The 25,142-nt window shown below is 46.1% G+C and overlaps 1 protein-coding gene across 4 annotated transcripts in view; it reads left to right on the top strand.

Moving 5' to 3' along the window:
* Nucleotides 1–25,142, top strand: part of SPOP (speckle type BTB/POZ protein) — a 180,059-nt gene that overhangs the window by 120,345 nt on the left and 34,572 nt on the right. For all 4 annotated transcript variants that reach the window (XM_069237796.1, XM_069237799.1, XM_069237798.1 and 1 more), the window contains one exon: nucleotides 11,605–11,727. In XM_069237796.1, coding sequence (XP_069093897.1) covers nucleotides 11,605–11,727 — 123 coding nt within the window. The remainder of the gene's footprint in view (nucleotides 1–11,604; nucleotides 11,728–25,142) is intronic.

Below are 25,142 nucleotides of genomic sequence, written 5' to 3'. Positions count from 1 at the left end.
GCACCCTTTATGCCCTTTCTCCCGTTTGGGAACGTGGGCTCGGCGCCACTGTCGGCGCCGGTGGCCGCTCCGGTGGCTTCAGAAGGATTGGCCCCGGGGATTTCCATCCCGTCGACGTCGGGATTTCGGCCTGTGACTCCGGTGGGTCCATCTGCTTCAGCTGCTCTTCCGTCGGCGCCGAAGTTACCTGTGGCGCCGGATGCGGCGTCGGTAGCTTCTGAAGATCGGCGCCGATCTTCGACTTCGGCGGAGGCATTGTCGACTCCGCGTATTGAGCAACGACTTCATTCAAGGAGACGTGCTCTCCGTGTATTAGAAGAGCAGGAGTACCAACGAGCCCTAGAGGAAGGAGAGCTAGAGGACTCGGGTGATGGGCTGCGTGGACTGGAGTCGGCCAGTGGGCTGGACACTTCCCCTGAGTGGGACCTTTCGTCCCCGGGGGAATATACTGAGGAGGCTGCTTCCTTTCATGCAGTGGTACGGAAGGCAGCTAGTTTTTTGGACCTGCCTTTGCCGGTGGTGGAGGCAAAACAAAACCTTTTGACAGAGGTGTTACATCCGGCCTCAGCCGCGGCGGAGCCTCTGTTACCATTTAATGACGCTCTGCTGGATCCGGTGTTAGAGGTATGGAAGAGGCCGGCATCTTCCCCAGCAGTTCACAGAGCCGTGGCCAGGAGGTATCGGACGGCTCCAACTGACCCTGGTTTCCTATCTAGGCACCCTACGCCGGAGAGCTTGGTGGTGCAGGCCTCCTGTTCGTCCAAGTCAGCGCCTGGTTCTTTTCCGACGGTGCCTGGGGACAGGGATTCAAAGAAGCTAGAGGCGCAGTCGAAGAAGATTTTTTCATCCTGCAGTCTGGCGTTAAAAGCTACCAATGCAACCTGTATCCTGGGGAGGTATATTCATGCTCTGATGGATGACATTTCCTCTTCGTTTACAGAGCTTCCCCAGGGTCTTTTGGATCTTGTCTCAAATGCCCAGGCTGCTGCGACCCAAATTATCCAGACGGGACTGGATACCACCGACTCGGTAGCCGGGGCAATGGGCACAACTGTGGTGGCAAGGAGACAGGCCTGGCTCCGTAACTCGGGCTTTTCGGCAGATGTACAGTCCACATTGTTGGATCTCCCGTTTGATGGGGACAAACTGTTTGGGGCTAAGGCTGATTCGGCCTTGGAACGTTTTAAAGAAAGCAGGGCCACGGCTAAGTCGTTAGGGCTCCAAGCTCCTTCTTCCACGGCCTCTTCCAGATTCTTCAGGAGGTTTCGTGGATTTGGGCGTGGCTCTTCCTCCTCTTCCTTTCGGGGGAGATATCAGCAACCTGCTTCTTCCCATCCCTATAGATCTTTCAGGGGGAGAGGTAGGGTCCGCACCAGAGGAGCCTCTCAGCAGCACTCTGCCTCTTCCTCATCCTCTGGCGGGGTGCAGCAGGGGAAGCAGCCTTAGGCTTCCACCATTTCCCACTCACTCCTCTCCTGTAGGGGGAAGATTACAGCATTTTCTCACCAAATGGAAGACTGTTACATCGGACACTTGGGTTCTCAGTGTTGTGGGAAAAGGCTACACCCTTCCCTTTCGGGAGTTCCCGCCCCTCATCCCGCCCCGCCCTTCGTATTGTTCAGAAGAACACCTCCTGTTGCTAGAACAGGAGGTGCAAGTCCTCCTTTCAAAGGGCGCGGTGGAGTTGGTCCCGGAGCAGGAAAGGGGTCGAGGAGTTTACTCAAGGTATTTCCTGATTCCCAAGAAGGATGGTCGTTTGAGACCAATTCTGGACCTGAGGATCTTGAATTGGTTCCTCAAGCAGGAAAAGTTCAAGATGCTGACCCTAGCACAGGTGCTTTTGGCGTTGAACATGGAAGACTGGATGGTGTCTGTCGACTTGCAGGATGCTTACTTTCATATCCTGATACTCAAGTCACACAGGAAGTATCTCCGGTTTGTGGTGGGATCGCAACACTATCAGTTTGCGGTCCTTCCGTTTGGTCTTACTTCAGCACCTCGAGTCTTCACGAAGGTGATGTCGGTGGTTGCGGCAGAACTCAGAAGGAAGGGGATAGCAGTATTCCCTTACTTGGACGACTGGTTGATCAAAGCCAAGTCCCCGGAGCTTGTGTCGCATCATCTGCAGTCAACAACCCAGTTGTTGTTCGACCTGGGTTTTTCGGTGAACGAGCCCAAATCTCACCTAGAGCCCTCTCAGCGCCTCCTGTTCATAGGGGCAGTACTGGATACAACATTGGGTCGGGCCTTTCCTCCGCCTCAGCGGATTCAAGATATTCAGGATTTGGTTCCAATGTTTCGAAATGGAGCGGTAGTTCCAGTCCTCAAGGTCCTTCGTCTGCTCGGTCTTTTTGCCTCCTGCATTCTGTTGGTCACGCATGCTCGCTGGCACATGAGGGCTCTTCAGTGGTGCCTCCGAAGGCAGTGGTCTCAACACAGAGGGGATCTAGAGGGTACTGTCAAGATCTCCAGAGATGCTGCTGTGGATTTGAAGTGGTGGATTGCAAGCAACAATCTTTCACAAGGAAAGCCGTTCCAGCAGTCGCCACCAGTGACCACAGTCATAACGGATGCTTCCACTCTAGGGTGGGGAGCTCATCTGGGGGATCTGGAGATCAAAGGTCTTTGGTCTCCAGAGGAACAGATGTTTCACATCAATCTGTTAGAGTTACGGGCTGTACGTCTGGCTCTCAAGGCCTTCCTCCCTTCCCTTCGTGGTCAGTCGGTACAGGTCCTAACGGACAATACTACCACGATGTGGTACATAAACAAGCAGGGAGGAGTGGGGTCGTACCTTCTCTGCAGAGAAGCTCTTCGACTATGGTCCTGGGCAAAGGACCATCGGATTTGCTTGATAGCAAACCATCTGGCCGGAGTTTTGAACGTGCGTGCGGACAGTCTCAGTCGCCACTTCTCGGCAGACCACGAGTGGCGTCTCCATCCAGATCAAGTCCGTTTAATCTTCCAGAGGTGGGGGTTTCCTCGGGTAGATCTGTTCGCCACTCGAGAGAACGCGCATTGTCCGTTGTTCTGCAGCCTTCAGTATCCGATGCAGGGAGCGTTGGGGGACGCGTTTCAAATAACCTGGTGCGGCCAGTTGCTTTACGCGTTTCCTCCCATACCCTTGATTCCTCGAGTATTGAGGAAGATTCGCCAAGACCGGGCTCTAGTAATCTTAATAGCTCCGGATTGGCCAAGGAGGGTGTGGTACTCCGACCTTCTCCAACTCTCAATGTGCCCGCCGCTCCGTCTCCCTTTCAGGGCAGACCTCCTCTCGCAGTCGCAGGGGCAGGTTCTACACCCCAACCTCCAGAGTCTGCACCTACATGCCTGGAGATTGAACGGGGCAACCTGAGTTCCTTCTCTCTCCCGCCTGAGGTAGTGGATGTTATATTAGCGGCCAGGCGACACTCCACTAAATCTATCTACGCTAATAGGTGGTCTAAATTTGTTGCGTGGTGTGGAGAGAGGCAGATTGATCCTTTGCATGCTCATCTATAGGACGTTTTGTCTTTTGCTCTATCTCTGGCGCAGAAAGGTTGTGCAGTGGCTACCATTAAGGGTTATTTATCGGCCTTGTCAGCCTTCATATGTCTTCCAGACCAACCATCTTTATTTAAATCCCCTATTGTTATCAGATTCTTGAAAGGTCTTCTAAATCAATATCCTCCAAAGCCATTCGTTATGCCGCAATGGGATTTGTCCTTGGTCCTGACTTTCCTTATGGGGTCCCCTTTTGAACCTATGCATTCTTGCCCTTTCCTTATGGGGTCCCCTTTTGAACCTATGCATTCTTGCCCCTTGAGGTATTTGGTTTTAAAAACAGTCTTCCTGATAGCTATAACATCAGCAAGGAGAGTGAGTGAGTTGCAGGCCTTATCAGTAAAGCCCCCTTATACAACTTTTTATGGGGATAAGGTGGTGTTGAGGACCAAGGCTGCTTTCCTCCCGAAGGTTGTTTCACCCTTCCATTTGGCTCAGGCAATTACTTTGTCCACGTTCTATCCTCCGCCTCATCCTTCCAAAGAGGAAGAAAGACTGCACCGTCTGGATCCAAAGAGAGCGTTGAGCTTCTTTATTGATAGAACAAAGGATTTCAGGCTGGAGGATCAGCTGTTTATTGGATACGTGGGCAAGAGGAGAGGAAAGGCAGTCCACAAGAGAACACTATCCAGGTGGGTTGTTCTTTGCATTAAAATATGTTACTCTTTGGCAAAGAAGGATCCTCTTGAGGGCATTAGAGCTCATTCCACCAGAGCTAAGTCGGCCACTTCGGCCTTGGCCAGGGGTGTTCCTGTGGTCGACATCTGCAAGGCCGCAACTTGGTCGTCCCTTCACACTTTTGCAAAACATTACTGTTTGGATTCTGAGGTTAGAAGGGACGGCCATTTTGCACGGTCAGTGCTGCAGGATTTCTTGGTTTGACCATTTAGGCACCCACCGCCGGGCGTGGTACTGCTTTGGGACTCTATTCATGAGGTGAGGAATCCACAGGTAGTTGTATCCATCAGAAGAACGAGTTACTTACCTTCGGTAACAACTTTTCTGGTGGATACATTAGCTACCTGTGGATTCCTCACGGTCCCACCCGCCTCCCCGTTGCCTTTCTGGTCTTGCCAAGTAATCCTTGAGTGCGCTCCTCTTGGTCTTTGAGGGTGCAATAGATGTGTATATAATATATATTTATATATATGTATATATGTATATATCTTTGTGTATATACTTGGTGTGTGTATATATTTTAAAAGAGAAAGTTTTATATATATATTTATATAAAAAGATTTACAGTTATTCATACAATGTTGTGTGTTTTTGCAATATAATGGGATGTTGCCTTGCTCTTTCATTGCATTGCCTGGTTGTTCTCATGCACGTAAAAAATGATTGGTACTGACGTCCGCACGTCGTCGAGGACCTCTTATTGCCTGTATGACGTCAGACGGTGTCGCGTGGGCTAGAGTGACGTCCTCGTCGACGTGCAGAGACTAGTAAGAAGATTTCCGTCGAATGCTGGCGCCATGGGAGTATTCATGAGGTGAGGAATCCACAGGTAGCTAATGTATCCACCAGAAAAGTCGTTACCGAAGGTAAGTAACTCGTTCTTTTAGTTTCACAGTCCCTCCCTTCGTATGGTTTAATTGTGCACCTGCTAAAAGCAAATCAGTTGTCATTCATTGATTTACATTTTGAGAAACATCACTGACCTATTCAGGTGAATCAGAATTTCCATCTGTGTTGTCAGTTTCAGGTATTATAAGAGGAAAGAAGAGATGATTCTTTGTTTTTAGTGAGGCGGTTAACTGAACATATCCAGTATATAAAGTATTGAGAAAGACAAAGACCACCAGAATGGTTTCTATTATCTGCATTCCCAACATGCCAAATACGTTTTTCAGCCATGACCCAATACTCCAGCATGACCAAAACTGTTATTGTCATGAATATGATCGATCTGATAATGCATGTTAAAAGAAACATTTCTTTACCCTATACTACAGTGGCATAAGTTCACTCCACCTTTAGCAGCAAGGGCACAGTCAAGAGCCATTCTGTTTTACAGAAGGACAGTTATTTGGCCTTTGCTTTGTTCAGATGGCAACTCTAATGCTTTAGCTGTAGGGTTTGCACTGTCTTTGCAGACCTTTGTCTACAGTTTTGATTTCCAGTATTGGCAGTCTGATTTCATACATGGGATTCAGAAAAGGCAAAGGATTGGCCAATTTTGTCTCACCCTGGTGCCAGACCAGTCATTGGGTTAACAGCTATGCCCTACAAGCCAAGTTGGTGCTAGTTTGTTCCTAGGGGCAGCTGTTTACATAAATTACTTCTAATGGAAGTTCAAGATAGTAGGGACTAAGGTCAAAATCTCGATGGACAGTGTGTGCTATTGTGTTCACTATGGCGTGCAAAGATGCAGCTGTTTTGGATTTCACAGGTCATTTCCTGAGCACGGTTGACAAAGTGAACAGCAGAAGGCATGATGTCTCCTGGGGGGGGGGGGGGAGGAGGGGGGGGCAGAGAGAAACGGAACCCTCCATTTGAAAGGACAGAGGCATTGTCGATATTCAGCCGGAAATTGCTCATGAAAATACAGGTTGAGACACAGGTTGTTCTGCATTGTAGAATTCTCGCTGCTGGTTATGAATGTAGAATAGTCCCACCTATGTGTGGAGACCCTTGTACACGTCTTTATATGTATTTTTCAGATATTGACAGTGAGTCCACAGCAATGCCAACCCATATGGTGTTGTCGTCTGCTCTTTCAGTTACATTACTGTTTACTCCTTTAACATCAAATTCTTCGACGTTGACTCCGGCAGCTGAAGAAGCTATGATACCAACCAGACCAACGTCCGCACACTAAGTCAGCTTCTCCTAGATAACACCATTTGTCATCAAGGCACTCCACAACTCAATCATAGACGGTGAAGCAACACCATGTCAGCACTAAGGATGTCACTGGCTCCATCGTTGTTGCCACACACACCATCAAAATATCACACTTCAAGACATTCAATATCGATCCTTTCCACATCATTTAATTTGATATCCTAAGGTGATGGTGTGAATCCTGTTGACAAACCTGTTGCCCCAAAAAACCAAGACTGATCATACCAGCAGTAGATCCTTTATTGTTTTGTCTTGAAACTTTGAATTTAAAACCTCTTAATGTACTGGAGGATCCTCAAACACCTTTATCTCTACAAGATTCAGCGGTATCTTTATGTCCACCAATGGAACCGGCTTCTCCATGATCTCCTGACAGACATAAAAGGAAAAGAACTCCTACTCCTACAAGTTCTTCCTTTTACGATATAGACTTATCGTGTACTCCAACATCGCCTGTTGGTTCATCGTGAGCCTCCCTAGTTAATATTTTAACTTTCCAAGATGTACTCGTCCAAAGGTCAGCAAAATTTAACCCATCAGAAGTCCCACAAGCAACAATCTCGACCATCATGGAGACTCTGCAACCAAGGGCTACTCCAAAAACGATTCTCCCACTAGTGCCAGACTTGACAGTGTTGTCGGAGAAGCTCCTCACCCCGGCCACTTTGAAGTCAGCAATTTCAAGACTTCTAAAGAAATATAAAGTAGCAGAACAGGATAAGTTTTATTTAAAACAAGAGCCTAAGACTCATAATAATAATAATGATCCCAACATCATCTGCTTGGTTTGCCACACAGTGGGGGAAGTGTAACAAAACATCTGGAGGAGTGAGGAAAAATCAAAACGGACAAGTGGATTAATCTAATTAAATCTTCACTGCGTTTTATTCCACCAACAAAGAATTTTTCAAACGTCAAAAATTCAGGATGTTGGCACCACATCAAATATATCCAGAGCTCATAAAACAATGTGCTCTGTAGATCTAAGGGATGCCTGTTTTCACATTCCAGTTGCAATCAGACACAGAATATTTCTCAGATTTCTGTTCGCCAAAACCCGCCACCAAATCCACCCCAAGAAAATGTACAAAATACATTAATGGTAGCCTTTCTTTGTATGAAAACGATTTTGTCTTCTCATACTTAGATGCCTAGTTAATAAGGACTCACACAGCACTACAAGCTCAAATATTTTGACTACATTGTCAGATTATTAGATCACTTGGGACCTCAGGTTAACTTTTTCAACCTCCCCAGTTCAAATCCTTATGTGTATATGAACCTCTCTCAACACCAATGCAGAAGTGTGTCCGTTGGAGGAAAAAGTATCTTCCTTTTTTCGGAAATGATTCCAGTTACAACATCTCAAAATCTAATGAGTGTCTTCTCTCCTAGGCTGCATGGCCTCTTTCATCACTGTTGTACCCAGTGCTGGTCTCTATAGGAGACCTGTCCAACAATGTTTGGAAGCTCAGCGGACGCAGTATGAAGTAGATTAGGAAGACAATCTTATTGACTCAGCAAGCTCAACACTCAATGCCGTAGCAGATGGTTAAGTCATATTTTATCAAGGCAATTCCTTTTCATCAGAATATTTCAACTCAGACCATAGTAACCAATTCTTATCCAGTATTGGACCTTTCATAGATTCACGTGCTGAATCATTCCCTGTCAAAGTGGGAGTCCCGCAGTCCCATGGTTTAGTAGTATGTAAAACTATCATTGCCCTAATGGCACTACGCCATCAGTTTACTAGCCTATGTCATTTTTTTTAAAAGGCCCAAACTTGAACAATTACTAATCCGGTGCAAGCACCCTCTAGAACACTCCCAAAAGAGGCAGAATCCCTAGCTTTTTCACCACATGTTGTGCTTGAAGGAAGTCTCCCTGAGCTCTGCTCAGTTTTCTTTTTCACAAAGGTATTGAAAGCTTATTACTACAATGTCTGACACTAAAGGCCTTCTCCGCCCCTGCAAGACCTGTGGGAAGAAAAGGGTACATGTGGATGACCTACATAAAAATTGCCTCTACTGCCTTTATCCCGAGCACAAGGCAAAAGAGTGCAAGATATCGCACTTTTTTCTCAAAAACATTGATAGACGGAGAGGGAAGGCTACTCTTGTGGCTTGAAAAAGCCAAAGCCTGTAGCCCAGAGAACATCTTCAGAAGAGGACAGTTATACCTCCTCTAGGTCTCACAAAAGGGCCAGGTCTCATGAAGGAACTTGTGAAGAGAGCAGAAAATACCTCAAAACTTAATCAAGCTAAGGACTCAAAAAGGAGAAGCCTTATCTGTGCCCTCAGTGCCTTCCAACAGGGACAGAGATCTCCCACATTCAAGTCGCGGCGAGGCCTAAATCCTCCTTTAAGACTCTGTTAACGGCACCACAACTGTCAACAGCAAGATAGTCAACAATGACTGACAACTCTCATTGTTGAGACTGCCAACGGCACAGACAACAATGACAGCCTCCATCAATTGTGGTGGTAAATAAGATCCCACTGATGACTACCCCCGGCGATAGTGATTCTGTTGATGACAATTTCGTCGACTACAACCCCGTCATCGACGTCGACAATTGTTCTGTCAGAGGGGTTACATCAGAAGAGGATACTTGTGTTGCTCTGATGACAACATTGTCGACGCCGCCGTCAATGGGGATCAAGATAACCAAGATCTCCAAAACCTCTTTTCGGCCTTTGGTTCATTCGTCCAGCAGTATGTCACCTCTGACTCCCAGCCATTTATTGGATATTAAAGATTCTGATGACTGCCCTTTCGGACCAGTACACAGCCCATCTGAGCTTCCCATTAAATGCCAGGATGAAGAGGATGACTATGATCAGGAAGGGCAGGATTTCAGGACTATTATCCGCCTCCTGCTCAAAGGCATTCTGAACACTACAGATATTACCGTGATCCTCCTCCTAGGCAGGATGATCTCTTAATGGTTAGGTCCTTGGTCCAGGATCTTCAGGCTATGCTTTCTGACTACTGGAAATGTTTTCTAGTAGCACTGCCCCGACCTTTATCTCTGACTTGAACAGACCTACCTCTTGCCGCCACTCCCAGGATGCTTCACATGTAGCACCGCCACCTAGGGACGATCCATTGTCATCTGATGATGACGGAGAAGAGTGCAAGATTCGTGAGCCTCAGCCCCTATTTCATGACTGTCATACCCATACTGTCTCCACCTTCCCAACAACCTGTCTATTCGACTCCAGAGGACATCGAAGATTGTCATAATTTAATGGAGAGAGCGGCATCCAGATTCCACCTCCCTATTTCAGTCCAGAACAAACTAGGAAGTCAGTCCCTCTATAACCATCATCGATTACATCTGTCAAGAGGATGTCAAGATCATGAAGAATCCTGCCACAGTGGTGGCTATCTTACCTCGTATTGATGAGAATTCTAGGGCCCCAGAGGATTCCCCTTCATGTCTGACAGGACACCTAAAACCTGATTCTGTCATTTCTCAAGCGGCTCAACGTAGATCAAAAAACCCATCCGCTCCAATATCCATGCCACCAGACTGAGACGAGTGTTGTTTAAACCTCTGCAAGAGGTTTTCTACCAGGCCTGCCATCACTGTTCGGGCTGCCAACTCCCTGGCTATTCTAGGACGCTACGACTTGCAGATGTGGTCTGATATCAAAATACCTGAAGCCAGGAAGATCTTGCAGGAAAGTGTGTGCTCCTCATCAGAAACCATTGATTGTGCCATGGACATTGCCTCCACAGGATTCAGTGAACTGGCAGGCGCGGCTGTCTTAGGACAATAGGGGGATGGCTTAAGTCGACTACCTTCAGACCTTGAAGTTCAATCTAAAATACTGGACATGGCGTGTGATGCGGACTGTTTCTTGCCAATAAGATGGACACTGACATGGCCTAATCCCTCGGAACCCTCCAGTAAAGGAAGTTGCCATTCTGGGGGGCGCACATGGGCATGGTTTCTCAACCTACTGAGGCGGATACCAATTCTTCCAGCACTACCAGTCCTGTCAGCTCTGGCACAAGTCAACGTACCAGCAGCAACCACACCGCCAACCATCCACACTGGGTTTCTCCAAACAAGGACCTCGCAGAAAAACACCACATCAGAGCCAGGATACAGATCTCCAGCAATGACCTCATCCAGGTATCAGCTACACCACTTTGTCCTCACCCTGTAGGTGCGGAGATCTCCATTGACCTCCATCGTTCACAGCATCACATCAGACAAATGGGTGTTGGACCTAGTCACCTATGGCCATACCTTGAACTTTACAGAGAGACCACCAAACATTGCACCAGGGGGATCCCACCTGCCTCGTCTTCACTTATTAAGAAAGGAAGCCCTCATAATGCTCGTCAAGGGAGCAATAGAGAGAGTTCCGGTTGCTCAAAAGGGAAGAGGATTCTACTCCTGTTTTTCCCTCATGAGCAAGAAATCAGGGGAATGGAGACCTAGCCTACGTCTTAGGAAGCTAAACAAGTTTCTCCAACATCCTTCACCTACTGAAAGTGGGGACTACATGACATAAGTCTGTGACAGTCATGTGGGCCATGTGGCGTCTAGCACTAGAGGATCCTGCATATGGGTGTTGCCCCATGCCTAGCTCCACAAACATTCCACCCTTAGAATTGGATATTGGTACAACTGTCAAACTAGCCATCTATCCCTATTACAATCTTGTAATAGGTTGTGCAGATTTGCAAGCTTTTGGACAAAGGCTACCTATACAGAGTAAGCAGGTTGCAGGTTTCTCTTCACCTCATAGGCTTGATCTCCGCCTCATAAGACATGTCAGTTACATCTGTGCACATAAACCCACATTACTCACTAGATGATTCTTCACATAAAGAGGCAACCTTTGCCCCTGACGTTCTGTGCAGCTTGTTTGCTTGAAGTATGACCTGCCACGTGCTATATCCCTTATCAGCATCTTTTGGCACTATCATCTCTGGTTCCCATCCATTTTGGGACGATAGGACAGCTAGAAGTATAATAATTATAGCACTTTGCATCGCCTCCCAGTCAATTTCCTTATTCTTCATAAACAATTCTTTTGCCTTACATGTGTGGAACATATGGGGCAGGGACCTGTCCTGTAAACATCCTGTGAGTTTAAGTGTTTTTAAAGTGACAGTATCTTGTTTTTCCTATTTTGAAGTCTTGATGATGGAAAATATTTTCCTACATTTATATATTTTTCTGTGCTTCAGAACCGAGTGGAAATAAATGATGTGGAACCAGACGTCTTCAAGGAAATGATGTGCTTCATCTACACAGGGAAGGCATCGAACCTGGACAAGATGGCAGATGACTTATTAGCTGCTGCTGACAAAGTGAGTGTGAAGTGGAAGCAAAAACCTTGTGTTGACAGTGAATCCATACAGTGGCAACTTGTGTATCTGAAGAGGTGTGGTCTGGTGTTTGTTATGGGGAGAAGATCTAGTGGTGGAAAAGCCGCTTTACAATCTTAGCTCTGAACAGATATTGAATTCAGGGGTTGTTCTTTAGATTTGGGACATTCATATGGCCTCCTTCACAGTACACATTGAAAGAGGGGGTTCTAAACCCATTCAGAAAAGCAGTAGATGTGCTCTTCCTTTGTGAATCTGGTGAGCTTTGCAGTACTAACATTCTGGTACTCCACGTCTTAGTTTCTAGTGCTGATTTACAGGACAAAATAGGTAAATAGTGAGCTGATAGGATCTGACTAGAGCCATACACTGGTAAATGTAAATTGTCATTGGTATTTGTAGTAGTTTTTGTGCCTATTACTGCTTGTTATAGAGATCAGCATGTAAGTTGTGAACATGTGGGTTGTGAATACTATGCATAATAGATATTATACTTTTTCTAGAGAAAGACGTGAATGAACAAAATACGCTGGTGTAGAGGTTTCCACTTTGTTCAGCCTGTGTAGTTTGCTCGTCTTGCGAACTTCAGTCTTGTAAACTTCTTTATCTTTGCTTTTATGCAATACATTGTTCAATGTGTCAGTCTCAGACCTTTTTAAATTCATTTGGTTGCCTCTAGAGGAGGGTCAAAGAGTAAGATGGCTCTGACATTTGTAGTGTAGAGCTATAGGTTCTCTGAGCTTTCTGCCACAATGTGTTTGTCCCAGTGAACGTGCAGCTGTTTGTTCTTCCCCGAGTCTGCGAGGAAGACAATCTTTCACTATCGAGAGGTTGCAAAACCATTTGTTGATTTGCTGTCTTTCTTTTTTGATGGCTTATCATGAGGTCTAAATGTTGGACGATGCCGTGGCACTCTGGCACTGAGGAAGTACATTAAGGGGCAGATGACACACAATCTTTGAAACTGACTCTAATTTCTGACTACAAAAAAACTCTAGCGCCCAACCTACATAAACACCCTATGAATCATTGGCCAGGGAAACATTTTTCAGTGGAAAAGAGGTACTGGTTCCCCAGTGGCTCACTGAATTGAAGGCTGTTCCAACCATCATGAGATTTAATGAGTGATCATAATCTTCAGATCAAGGCAACCCCCAGTCGCCAAAAACAAGCATAAAACCTTAATATGGCTGTGACAGATGCTCACTTCTCCGCCTTCTAAACATGTTGCCAACTCTATCTCAGAGTCACAAATTTGTAGAACTAATGCACTGCCAAACTTGGTAGACACCACAAATAAACACACATTGTTGCCACCTTTTTTAAAATACATTACTAAAATCAAGCATTCAGTCTAGTTAGTGACTCTGGGAACCAGGGTTATTCATTTAGGAGCCATATGGTTTCACCTGCTACTGCATGGCGAACATTGCTGGATATGTAGTTGGATCCAGTATAGCATCTGGTAATATTTTAACGGTGAAGAATCTGCACTTAGAGTATCCACCAGAACAAGCTTTATCCAAGATGAATAGCTGGTTTATTGACTAACGTTGGTTTTGTGAAAAGGAAATAGCCAACATTTTTTTATTTAGACGACAAAATGTTAAAATTTCAGGTAGGTTTTGGTGTCCATTAATCCACATTTGCATAGTCGTAGTAAAGGAGGATTGCAGTTTGTTGTAATCTCAGGCATGTTAAAATGCTGTCCTCAGTGGAAAGGTGGTTGTTCAGCTCTGGTGACCTTAATCGTCAAGTTTAGTCTGATCATTAATGGGGTGTTGTAGAATTGATGAAAAAAAAAAAATACACGTTGAGAAAAGCATGTACAATACGGCAGGGGCAAAGATGTCCATTAGATTTATTACTTTTTTGGATAAAATATTTCCTTGTGCCATGATGCTTATGATCTTGAATAACAGCCAGGAATCAGATCACACATAATGGAGAGGCTGGAGTGTCATGGGATTCATCTGAGTGCTTCCAGAACTTTTTAGAGCCTCAAGCCCCGTTTAAAATGATAACCTTTTGAGGGCCACCTAGCTCAAATGGACGTGACCCAGGCGTTTTTTATTTTATTATTATTAAATAAATGTGATTAACGTAAGCTTTGTTTGGTAGAAAAATATCATCTACATACAGCACATTTTTTCTTTGAAATTCCCTCTAAATTTGCACAGACATAGTTTTACCAATAGAATTGTATTGTACACAAATGATAATGTGTGGAAACTGGGTTCAGTGACTATCATTTGTGCATCACCAAGTAAAGGGTCTTGATTTGTTTTAAGAAAATCCGTGTTTCCATCACACTTCGGCATTGCAACAAATGCACTTCATTTTTGTTTTCCTAACTGCTAAATGTGTACAGTTCATTTACAGGTATTTACATTTTGTTGTATGTTAAAGAAAAATCACACCCTACGGAATAATTTCACACTCCATGTATCCCAGAAAGAATGTCCCACAATTCACTTTGTATTTCTTTGTTTGACTGCAGTAAGAGGGGAGTTTGGAAACTGCAATCTCCATTTTTGAAAAAATAAAAGGTGTCTTCAACTTGGAGAGAGTCAAACGATTTAGTTTGTTGAGGGCAGGGGGAGGTACATGTTAGTTTGTCATTAGGGTTTCAGTTCACTGTTTGTGCCAATCTTCTTCCTTTTTGATTATTTACTAATAACCATGGCTGCTTGGCCAGTTGACTGAATGGGCACACAAAATAATTTGTAGGTAGTCATGGTTCGTACCATCATAAATATAACTGAGACAGTGAGTGTATTATTAAAAGCTTTGCAGTATATTCCAAGATATTTACCTTGGTCTAAAGCTATGATGATAGCTGTTAAGAATTGGATCATTGTTAACATTGAGGGAGTATTCTCTGTATTTTCCAAATTTTTCTGAAAACGTGGCAAATACCAGTTATTGGTGGTAAAGATGTCTTCTGCCTAAACCAGGACCTGATGAAAGGGAAATACTGGTAGCAGATTTTATTAATGTGTACAGTGTCCATGGGTGGCATCATACAGCTCCATGTTGGAACTGTACTGCCCTGGATGTGATGTATGTGCCACTGTATGTGCACGACCTCTGCATGCTGGCATCCGTTCCTTTTTTTTCTGTGCCTTCTAACATAAATCTCGAGCTCTCTCATCCGTTTAGCTTGACAGAATTTCTTCTTCCTTCAAAAACATTATGGTGTGCACGGGACATATCCCCACTTAAAATTATGGGTTCATACCTTGTAAAGTGTCGCCAGATGTGTCCGATATCTATGGTGTCTTAGCTCCAATAAGACCCTGCATCATGTGACCGATGCTCGAGGTTTAACCAAAAGGCCATCTGCAACCACAAAACCAAACCTGCTGTCACAGAACACCAGAGGAAATTGAAAAAGGCCTCATCCTGATTGACGTCGCAGACTCACTCACTCCCGAGGCCGTCCCTGCGATCGGTCATCATCAAAATTGGAGGTCTGGTAAGTCAAAGTCCAAAGAACACAGAAATTCCAACTCTGGCTCTCCCTTATCCTGCCTCATGGAGTCACATGCAATCCATAGTACCTCCGGGCAGCAGTCTAAACAGGTTCAGATTTTGCTACAGATGCTCCCTGATTCCCCAGGGTCATTGATGCCAATGCAGCTCAGTGAGCAGAAACAGGTCAGAGATATATATTTTGGTACCACACCAGATACCTCTGGTGCACCTTCTGGCCCTAAGGATCAAAGCTAGCGGGCAGTCGGATTACCACCAGCGGATCCATCCCCAATGGTGCCTCTCAACCGGAGATGCTTTCCCTCCTCGAGTTTGGCTTAACAGACCCCAGCACTAGCACAACATCTGAGGCCAGCACCCACCACAGTCTTAATGGTGATGACACCAAAAGCAGAGCCGATAGTTTCATCAGATTCCTCATCTACAATTTGTGGTACCCATAATGTTTGGCCATGAGCATATGTCCTCGACTTTGCTGCCCCTTCTGGAGGTTTTCGTATCTAAAATGCATGTGCAAGTCCTCCTCCTGAGCCTTCATAATCTTACATCTTCATTTGTAGAGTTTAAACCGTATCAGTTGATGGTCTTTGATCTTCCTTCTGAAATGTCTGTCATCCTGGCAGCCAGATGTCCATCCATAAAACTGTGCATAGAGGTCGCTGCGAGAGGTTTCTTTTCTGGTGTTCGTCCTATGACATTCAGCCTGCACATTCAAAGTTGACACCCTATTATTTTTTCTTTCCTTAGCCCAGCAATGTCTGTGGCAACAGTTACTGGTTATTTTTTGGCCTTTTTACATTTGCCAGATCAGCTGTCCCTTTTCAAATCACCTGTTGGGATGAGTTTCCTAAAGGTACAGATCTACATATTCCCACTAACACATTTCGTGTTACCACAGTGAGATATTAAGTTGGTTCTCACCTACCCTACGTGCACTCCCTTTGATCCAATACACAGCTGCTTTCTATGTCTATTGACCAGAAAAAACAGTGTTCTTCGTTATTACCGCTGCCCGGCGAAATCAAAGCCTTGTTCATGCAACAGCCATATACATCTTTGTTTCTGGACAAACTAGTTATCCCTCCTGCCTTCTTGAAAAAAAAAAAATGTGACATTCATGCCGAACATAGTCACACCCTTTTACATGGTGCAGTCCACCACCTTGCTAGACTGCTGTGCCCTGCCTCACCCAGCCAAAGAGGAGGAATAGCTACACTGGCTTGACCTTACAAGACTCCTCAGTTTTTACATCGATCGGATCAGAAAGCATTGATTGGACGGCCACCTTTTTGTGGGCTTTCTGATTTTAGGTGGAAAAAAAAGGGAGGGAAAACACTGCAAAACAAAGATATCCTGATGGATTGTTTTATAGATCCAGATGTGGTATGGGCCAACTAAAAAGCATCCTCTGGAAAGCATGCACACACACTCCAAAAGAGTAGTCCGCTACAATTGCATTGGCATGCCAATTTTGGACCTCTGCCAGGCTGCTAATTGAGTGCCCCTTCACACATTCACAAATAACCTACTGCATGGATAGTCAGATTTGTCAGGATGGGCATCTTGCTCGCTCTGTCTTGCGGGATTTCCTGGTCTGAGCCTTTCAAGAGAGCCACCACTTATTACTGCTTTGGTGAATGCTCAGAAGGTGAGGAATCTGCGATCAGAAGTTTGTGTCAGAAAAAGTTACTTACTTCGGTTATGCCTTCTCTGATAGAGACTTTATCTAGCTGCAAATTACTCACTCTTCTCCCTATTCTGTGTAATTGACACCTACGCTCCTTTTGTAAGATCCTAACTAGTGATCTGCACAGTACTTTACTCTGATTTCTGTGGGCTCCACATCAGTCGTGGACACATCAGAAAGCAACTGAAGTCAGCATGCCGAGGTAATGCAGATATGGTGGCACTGATTTCACATACCGGGCGGGATGGATCCAATGTGGAGCTGCATGACACCACCTACCAGTGTGCCAGGGATTTGCTTTTGACAATTCTCTGGATCCATTCTCGCACCTGGGGGTATTCACAAAGTGCTGAATCTGCAGTCAGACAGACTGTACCAGAAAAGGTGTTAACTGAAGGTAAATAATGATTTTAGTTGACTTAACCTTAATAGAATACTGCCTTGGCATAGCCTTGAAAAAGATCTTCCTAAGACTAATATTGCTGTAAAAGAGGCTCAGCAAAATATAATGAACCTGCATTTTTCAGGTGCATATCTCTTTGGACGACATGACAAAAATCCAAGGATGAAAGTTGAGGGTGAGACTTTAAAGGCAGTCGAACTTGTAAAAAGCTTAAAATTCTACATGTCCAAATGCAGGCTTTGGGAAAGAAGGTATCAGTATTGGTAGGGGGTTCTTGTTCCTTCAGTGGTCTTAAAGCGATCAAGTGGCGGAGGTCCTTAGCAGTCCAACTCACCTTGGAAATCTCAGTGTGGCTTAAAACAAAGACTTCTCCCCTTCCCGCTCTGCATATGCCACTTAGTTTGAGAGTACGAAGTGCTACATTTTATAATCAGTGATAAATTTGCGCTCTAGATTTTCTACAGATTGGATATGCTCATCACTGCAGGACACATGCACCATCCATAGGGACAAAGAAGGGAAAATTGATTTATTCCAGGTATTTCTTAGTCTGAAAAAGGGCCTGTAGAAAAGAAATCGGACATTTCCTGAATGGCAAGATCTAGAGTTAGAAAAATCTCTGTGCTTGCTCTTCATTAAATATTCCCCTAAATAAAACATGGCGATGGGATGTGCCCTGGACCTCCAGGATGCAAATTTACGTATTCCTATAGTTGAACGAGAGGGTCATAAAAGTGTTGCCCATGAAAGTAAACAATACAGGATTGTATTCCCATTACCTCTTGGTTCCCAACAAGGAAAGAAAGATGTCTCGGGGCAATTTTGAATCTACTGTTTTTTAACTTCTCAATTTAACCAAACAAGTTCAGATACTGTCCCTGAGCCATGACCTGCTGGGTTTCAGTTGAGGTGATTTGTTAGTGTGTCTGGATTGCCAGGACTCCCATTCCTATCTCCCAATCGACCCTACTGGCAGGAGTCATCTGTGTTTCATCATGGGGGTCCCAACGCCCCCAAATTGCACTACTACTATTTGGTCCAGTGACCCCTATGTGTTCGCCAAAGAATTGAGTGTGAAGGCGGCTTCATTTAGGAGGGTTGAAGTCCATGCATTTCAGTACATTGATGACTGACTGGTGAAAGCGGGGTCGTCCCTGCTGGTCAGGTAACATCTTAAGCTTACCACGAATCATATGCACAACTTGGGCTTTTTCATCAATGTCCAGAAGTCTAATCTTGTCCCCAAGCAGAAGCTGACCTTCATAGGTGAGGTGTTGAGCATGTCCGATATGAGTAGTTTTCCTCATTCTCTGATATTTGTGTTATTTTGGTTTGTGAATCAGATTAAGGCTTCAGTTCTCAGTCCTCTCCTTGGTGAGCCTGATGACCACATGCATCCTGTGTCCTTCTTGCCTGCTGGATGGGATGTGAAGGCCCCTTTTGCCTAAAATGACAACCGCCCCAGCAGCAGGGGAGGATTCTCTGCTCAGATAGTCTACTCTATAATAGTGTTCCTTCAGTCACAGTCAGCCTTCCTTATGAATGCTTATCTAAGTGACGGTGCAGCACCTTTGGTCTGCTTCAGAGCAAAAGTTGCACAAGGAGTTGAATGCAGCCTTCATTTCCATGAAGGTATTTCTCCCTTCCATCTCGGGGAAAGACATGTAGATCCTGTCTTTCAACACATTCACATCTAGTATATCTAACGGGGGCTTATGCCTGTGGTAGTGGTTTCTGCAGCTGGTGTTCTCCAGGTGGAGGCCCACTATACAGGATCACTCATGAACATTGATGAATGGAGTTGTCTCTCTTTAGGGAGTGAGAACTTCGTTCCATGGTGACAGTCATGATTTTTGCAGCATGAATCTTTTCTGGAATTACATGCTGTGCATTATTCTGCTATTGTAGGATGCTGGCTTGGTGTGTGGTAGGCACCTAAGGTACCTAAACATTATACCAGGTCCAGGTATCCCCTCTTAGTGAAGTGTAGGTAGTGTCTAGAAGCCAGGCTCTCTAGAGGTACCTGTGGATAAGCAGCCAGTGCTTATCTAGGAGACATGAAAAGCTCATGTAAAACCACTGTAGTCACCCAGCTCTTACACACATGAAAGAAAACACCTAGCTGTACAAAAATAAAGGTACTTTATTTTTTTTCACACTACCACAAAATACTAAAAGGTCAACCCTCTAATAGGAGGTAAGTAATACACTAATTATATACACTAGTAAACCGCAATAGGCATAGAGAAAGTTACAAAACAGTGCAAATGCAGTAACACAATAGTGATCCTAGGGGGGAGCACAAACCATATACTAAAAAAATTGAATGCGAGCACAGGATCCCCACCTAGGTAAGTAGAATGTGTAGAGAGGGGAGCTGGGAGTACCAGAAAATCACAGAGGTAAGTAACACATTACTCCCTAGCGACCAGGAAAGCAGGAGTAAATCACTGGAATTTCCCCCAAACCACCCAAAAGGAAGGGAAAAGAAGACACCCAGACAAGACTGTAAGAAACCAGTGGTGGATTTCTGGAGAGGAAGACCTGTGAAGAGAAGGGACCAAGTCTAAGAGTCACAGTGGAATCCAGGAGGAGTAGGAGCCACTACCCACCCAGCTGTACTTGCAGAAGTTAGTTGACAGTGGTGATCAGGTCAGCACTGCAGCCCTGGAGTCGGAGAAGATGTCTTCAGGGATGCAGAGGATGTCTCAGGCAGGGATGAAGATTGCAGACAGGTATTGGTGCAGGAATTCCACCAACAAGCCTTGGCAAAGACAAACTTGCGGTTAGTGGAAAAGTGGTGCAGCCGGAGACCAGCCATGCCCAGGAGGACTCAACCTAGGAGGGGGAGCCAGAGGGGACCCTCAGCACCACAGAGAGCCCGCAGAGGCAGTGCCTACAGGAGTCCCACAGGACGGGACACAGAAGTTGCAGAAGGAGCCTCACGCAGCACTACAGAAAGGGGACCCACGCAGCAGGGGAACCACACAGAGGGCTGTGTGTCACTGGAAGGAGTGCTGAGGGCTGAAGCTGCACATAGCCTGAAGTTCCCTTGGAGATGCAAGCAAACCTTTGGCAGCTACAAGAGATGCTGTGCACTGGGGTACTGTTGTGATGCAGGATCCACATAGCTCAGGATGAGAGGAGATCCACGTAGCTGGTCGTCATTGCAGTAGGTGCCTGCGGATGCAGGGGAGTGGCTCATTCACTCCAAGGGAGGTTCCTTCTTTCTTCTAGTGCACACTGAAGACACGCCGCCTTCAGTGAATGCATAGCGAGTGGAAATGTTGCTGTTGCTGGTAGGAGCCCTGGAACCAATGTTGCAAAAGAGCTCTTTTCTTGGAGGCCGATTGTCTGGTCCCGGAGGGTCCATTCGCAGGTCCAGAGGCCAGAATTCGAAGTGAAGGTTGCTGAGGAGTCATGCTGGAATCTTGCAAGCAGAATCTGAGGACCCACCCAAGAGAGAGACCCTAAATAGCCCTGAAATAGGTTTTGGTCACCTAGCCAGGTAAGCACCTATCAGCAGTCGGCTCTGACCTCACCTGCTTGGCCTAGCCACTCAGATGCTCCCAGAGGTCCCTGACAACTTTGGGTTCAAGATGATAGAACCCGGGATCCCACTGGAGGAGCTCTAATCGACAAGGGAGTAGTCACTCCCCTTTCCATTGTCCATTTTAGCACCAGAGCAGGGATTGGGGGGATCCCTGAATCGGTGTCGACTGGTTTATGCACAGAGGGCACCAAATGTGCCCTTCAAAGTATACCAGTGACCTGGGAAGGCTACCCCCTCCCAAGACAGTCGCACCTATTACCAAAGGGAGAGGGTGTTAGCCTCCCTCTCACAAAGGAAATCCTTTGTTCTGTCTTTCTGAGCTTGATCAGATCTAGGGCCAGATGTACGAAGCGTTTTGCATGGCGCAAACTGCGAAATTCGCAGTTTGCGCCATGCAAAACGCGCATTGCGATGCACAATCCCATTTTGCGAGTCTGTTCCGACTCGCAAAATGGGAATGCGACTCGCAAATAGGAAGGGGTGTTCACTTCCTATTTGCGATTCGCACCGCGATGCTGAATTGCTTTGTGACCGCGGTCAAGTGGGTGCTAACTCATTCGCAAAATGGAAGGGGTCCCCGGGGGACCCCTTCCCCTTCGTGAATGTCGCCATAAATATTTTTTCATGGACCACTGCCTACTCTGAAAAAACGAAACCAAATGGTTTCATTTTTTTCTTTTGTATTGCAACTCATTTTCCTTTAAGGAAAATGGGCTGCAATACAAAAAAAAAATGCTTTATCAAAAAAAAGCAGTCACAGACATGGAGGTCTGCTGTCTCCAGCAGGCCACCATCCCTGTGAGTGCAGGGAATCTCAAGGGGGTCGCAAATTGCGACCCCCTTGCGATTCACAGAAGGTGTCTGAGACACCATTCTGCATATGATTTTGTGACTCGGAAATTGAGTGTCGCATCGACTCGCAATTTCCGAGTCGCAAACTCATATCTTGCTACATCTGGCCCCAAGCAACATGAGGGCAGAAACCTGTCTGAGGGGTGACAGCAGCTTCGGCTACCTGGAAACCCTGGAAGTCTGGTGGTAGCAATGCTGGGGGTCCTCTGCAGAGCCCTCTGAGTGCATGGAATCATACTTCCAATACTGGCAACAGTCTTGAGGTATGATTCTGACTTGTGTGATACCAAGCATGCCTAGGCTCGGAGATACCAATATGTAGCTGGATGTAGGTAGTGACCTATGCCCAGTACATGCATAAAATGGCGTCCTCTCACTCAAGAAGTCCGGAAAAATCGAGCTGGAGTTTGTGGGGGCACCTCTGCTAGTGCAGGGATGCCCTCACATAGGTACTTGTACCCTGCCCTCTGGGCTAGGAGGGCCTGCCATAGATAGGGTTGACTTACAGTGACCTGCAGTGGCAGGCCTGCAGAAAGGTTTGTATAGGCTCCCCATGGGTGTCCTAATACATGCTGCAGCCCATGGGGATCCCCTGATACCCCAATGCCCTGGGTACCTAGATACCATATACTAGGGACTTACATGGGGGCACCAGTGTGCCAAATGTGGGGTGTAAAAACAAAGTTAGAAAGGGGAGAGCATAATCACTGGGGTCCTGGTTAGCAGGATCCCAGTGAACACAGTCAAACACACTGACAACAGGCAGAAAATGGGGGTAAAAATGCCAAGAAAGAGGGTACTTTCCTGCAGCTATTTAGTAGTTGGGTCTGAAATTTTCCAACTTATATCTTCTGTAGTCCTTTATGTGTTATTTGTGTTGTTGGCTGTGGATGGATCTGCCCATTTTGTGCTTCCTGGGATGCTGCATCTCCTCCTCCCTCCGGAAGCTCCCACCTTTTGTTTCCATATTCAGATTCTTTTTTTCCACCATTGTGTCTGAAAGCCTGCTGAAGGAGAGCTCTAATGTGAGAAAGAAGTTTTGTAGAAGAAAATTGGATAAATCTAGTTTTTTGGAGAAGGATGAGAACTTGAAAAGGCATTCGCAAGAATACCTGTTCAGCAGGCTCTCCGAAGGGCCTAAAGGCAGAAAGAAGACACCCTTCCAGTTCTGCAATAACTGCCACCATAAGTTATCCCAGAACAATTTACACCCAATCTGCAACCTCTACCTTCGCATCGACCACAGAAGTGAGGACTGTAATGTCTGCTTGGTCTTCACGTCAAAGACACTAAGGGTGAGGGAGAAATAGTCGCGCTCATCACAGCATGCAGGGACAGCAGACAAGACCATCCCTGAGGGACCTGGGCCTCTACAGTGAGGAAGAGGACATTGTCGCTGAGGAAGCAGAAGAAGGGATGTCAGATGTTGAAGAGAAGATTATCGAGGTTGGTCAGGTGATAGACGCAGGAGGTAAGTCATAGAGTCAAAGGGAGCCTCGGCGTCAATATGCTAACCGTTAGCAGGCACACGCCGGCAAAAAGATCCCCTCTGATCCCTCGAAGGGGACACCGCAGATATCGACAAGACCAAAACATTGTAAAATTGTAGAAAAAAAAGAAGTTTCAGCATCGAAAAAAGACAAATCTCAAGCAGAGCGAAGCTCGACAAGCAAAGTCTTTGAAAGACTCTTTGAAATTGAAGAGGAAGACTCAATCTAGATGCTGAAGAAAAGGCGGCGGAGTTAGAACGCAAGAGAAGATGTCTTGCGGCTGAAATAGCTGCCTTCATCCAAAAAGAGGGAGTTCAACAAAAGCCTAAAGGTGTTTTGTATACCCCAAAATACTTCAATGGCAAAGGATTTCACAGACCTAAGTTGAGGAAATGTAACCCCCTATTACTCCTGACACCCAAGAGGAGAAAGAGGGGCTGTTTTTGAGGAATAAGGGTAGTAGCTAGCTGAATCAAGTCATGGATCACAAGCTGAATATGTGGAACGATGGCAGAACCTGGATACAGAGACTCCAGAGGGGGATGGGTGGACAGTTACCACTCTAGACCATACCCCCGATGATATATGCATGTATAATGAGGTGATTAAACATGCAATAGAGAAGTATGGGGTTTAAAGCACAGACATGTCTTCAGTTTGAAACACTAATGCCGTCACAAACCAGGAACCAGTTCCTACCCTTGTTACCTAGTATCCTGGACCAAGGGAAAGAAGCCTTTCAAAGAGCCTACCACTTGTCGAGCTGTGACTCCAAGGGCAGAGAAAAAGTATAAGCATTCATCAAAAGACCTGGATTCTATCATTGTATCAGCTACAAGGAGAAGGACCAAATTACCATCAGCAGTGTAGCCAACTGATGGTGCATTGCAGATTCAAATGCCCTACTGAAACACCATGCACATCCGCACTGAGAAGAAATTGGGGAGCTGATGAAACACCCTTCAGAACAATACAAAAAGGGTGACACACCTGGTGTAAATAAAGGAAAAAATGTAGCAAACACATGTTTAAAGTCGGCCCTGGATGTGACTGATACATTTAGCTGTCAAATGATGATGGAAGTAACATTTATTACAGTCATGGTTAAGAATTTCAGGTTTCAATTCAATTCAATTCAATCAATCAATCAATCACATACATTTATAGAGCGCGCTACTTACCCGTTAGGGTTCCAAGGTGCTGGGGGGGGGGGGGGGGGTCTGCCACTGCTCTAAGAGCCAGGTCTTGAGGAGTCTTCTGAAGGCGAGTAGGTCTTGGGTCTGCCGTAGGTAGGTAGGTAGGGAGCGTGTTCCAGGTCTTGGCGGCGAGGTAGGAGAAGGATCTGCCGCCGGAGGTGGTTCGTTGGATGCGGGGGACGGTGGCGAGGCTTGCGGAGCGTAGCTGGCAGGTCGGAGTGTAGAAGTTGAGTCTGCTGTTCAGGTAGGTAGGGCCGGCTTTGTGGAGTGCCTTGTGTGCGTGGGTGAGGAGCTTGAAGGTGACCCTCTTGTCGACGGGAAGCCAGTGGAGCTCTTTGAGGAGTGGGGTGATGTGGCTGTGGCGGGGGGCACTGGTGATGAGTCGGGCGTAGGCGTTTTGGATGCGTTGTAGTCGTCGGAGGTGCTTTGCTGGGATTCCTGCATAGAGTGCGTTGCCGTAGTCCAATCTGCTGCTGACGAGGGCGTGGGTCACTGTCTTCCTGGTGTCGGTCGGGATCCACTTGTAGATCCTGCGGAGGGTGCGAGGGTGTTGTAGCATGAGGAGGTGATGGCGTTGACTTGTCTGTCCATGGAGAGAGAGGATTCGAGGATGAATCCCAGGTTGCAAGCGTGGTCGGTGGGTGTCGGTGCTGTTCCAATGGTGGTGGGCCAGCATGAGTCGTCCCAGGCGGAGGGGGATGTTCCGAGGATGAGGATTTCA

The sequence above is a fragment of the Pleurodeles waltl genome, chromosome 6, assembly GCF_031143425.1.
Source record: "Pleurodeles waltl isolate 20211129_DDA chromosome 6, aPleWal1.hap1.20221129, whole genome shotgun sequence".
Lineage (NCBI taxonomy): Eukaryota > Metazoa > Chordata > Amphibia > Caudata > Salamandridae > Pleurodeles > Pleurodeles waltl.
This window is presented reverse-complemented; position numbering and strand designations above follow the sequence as displayed.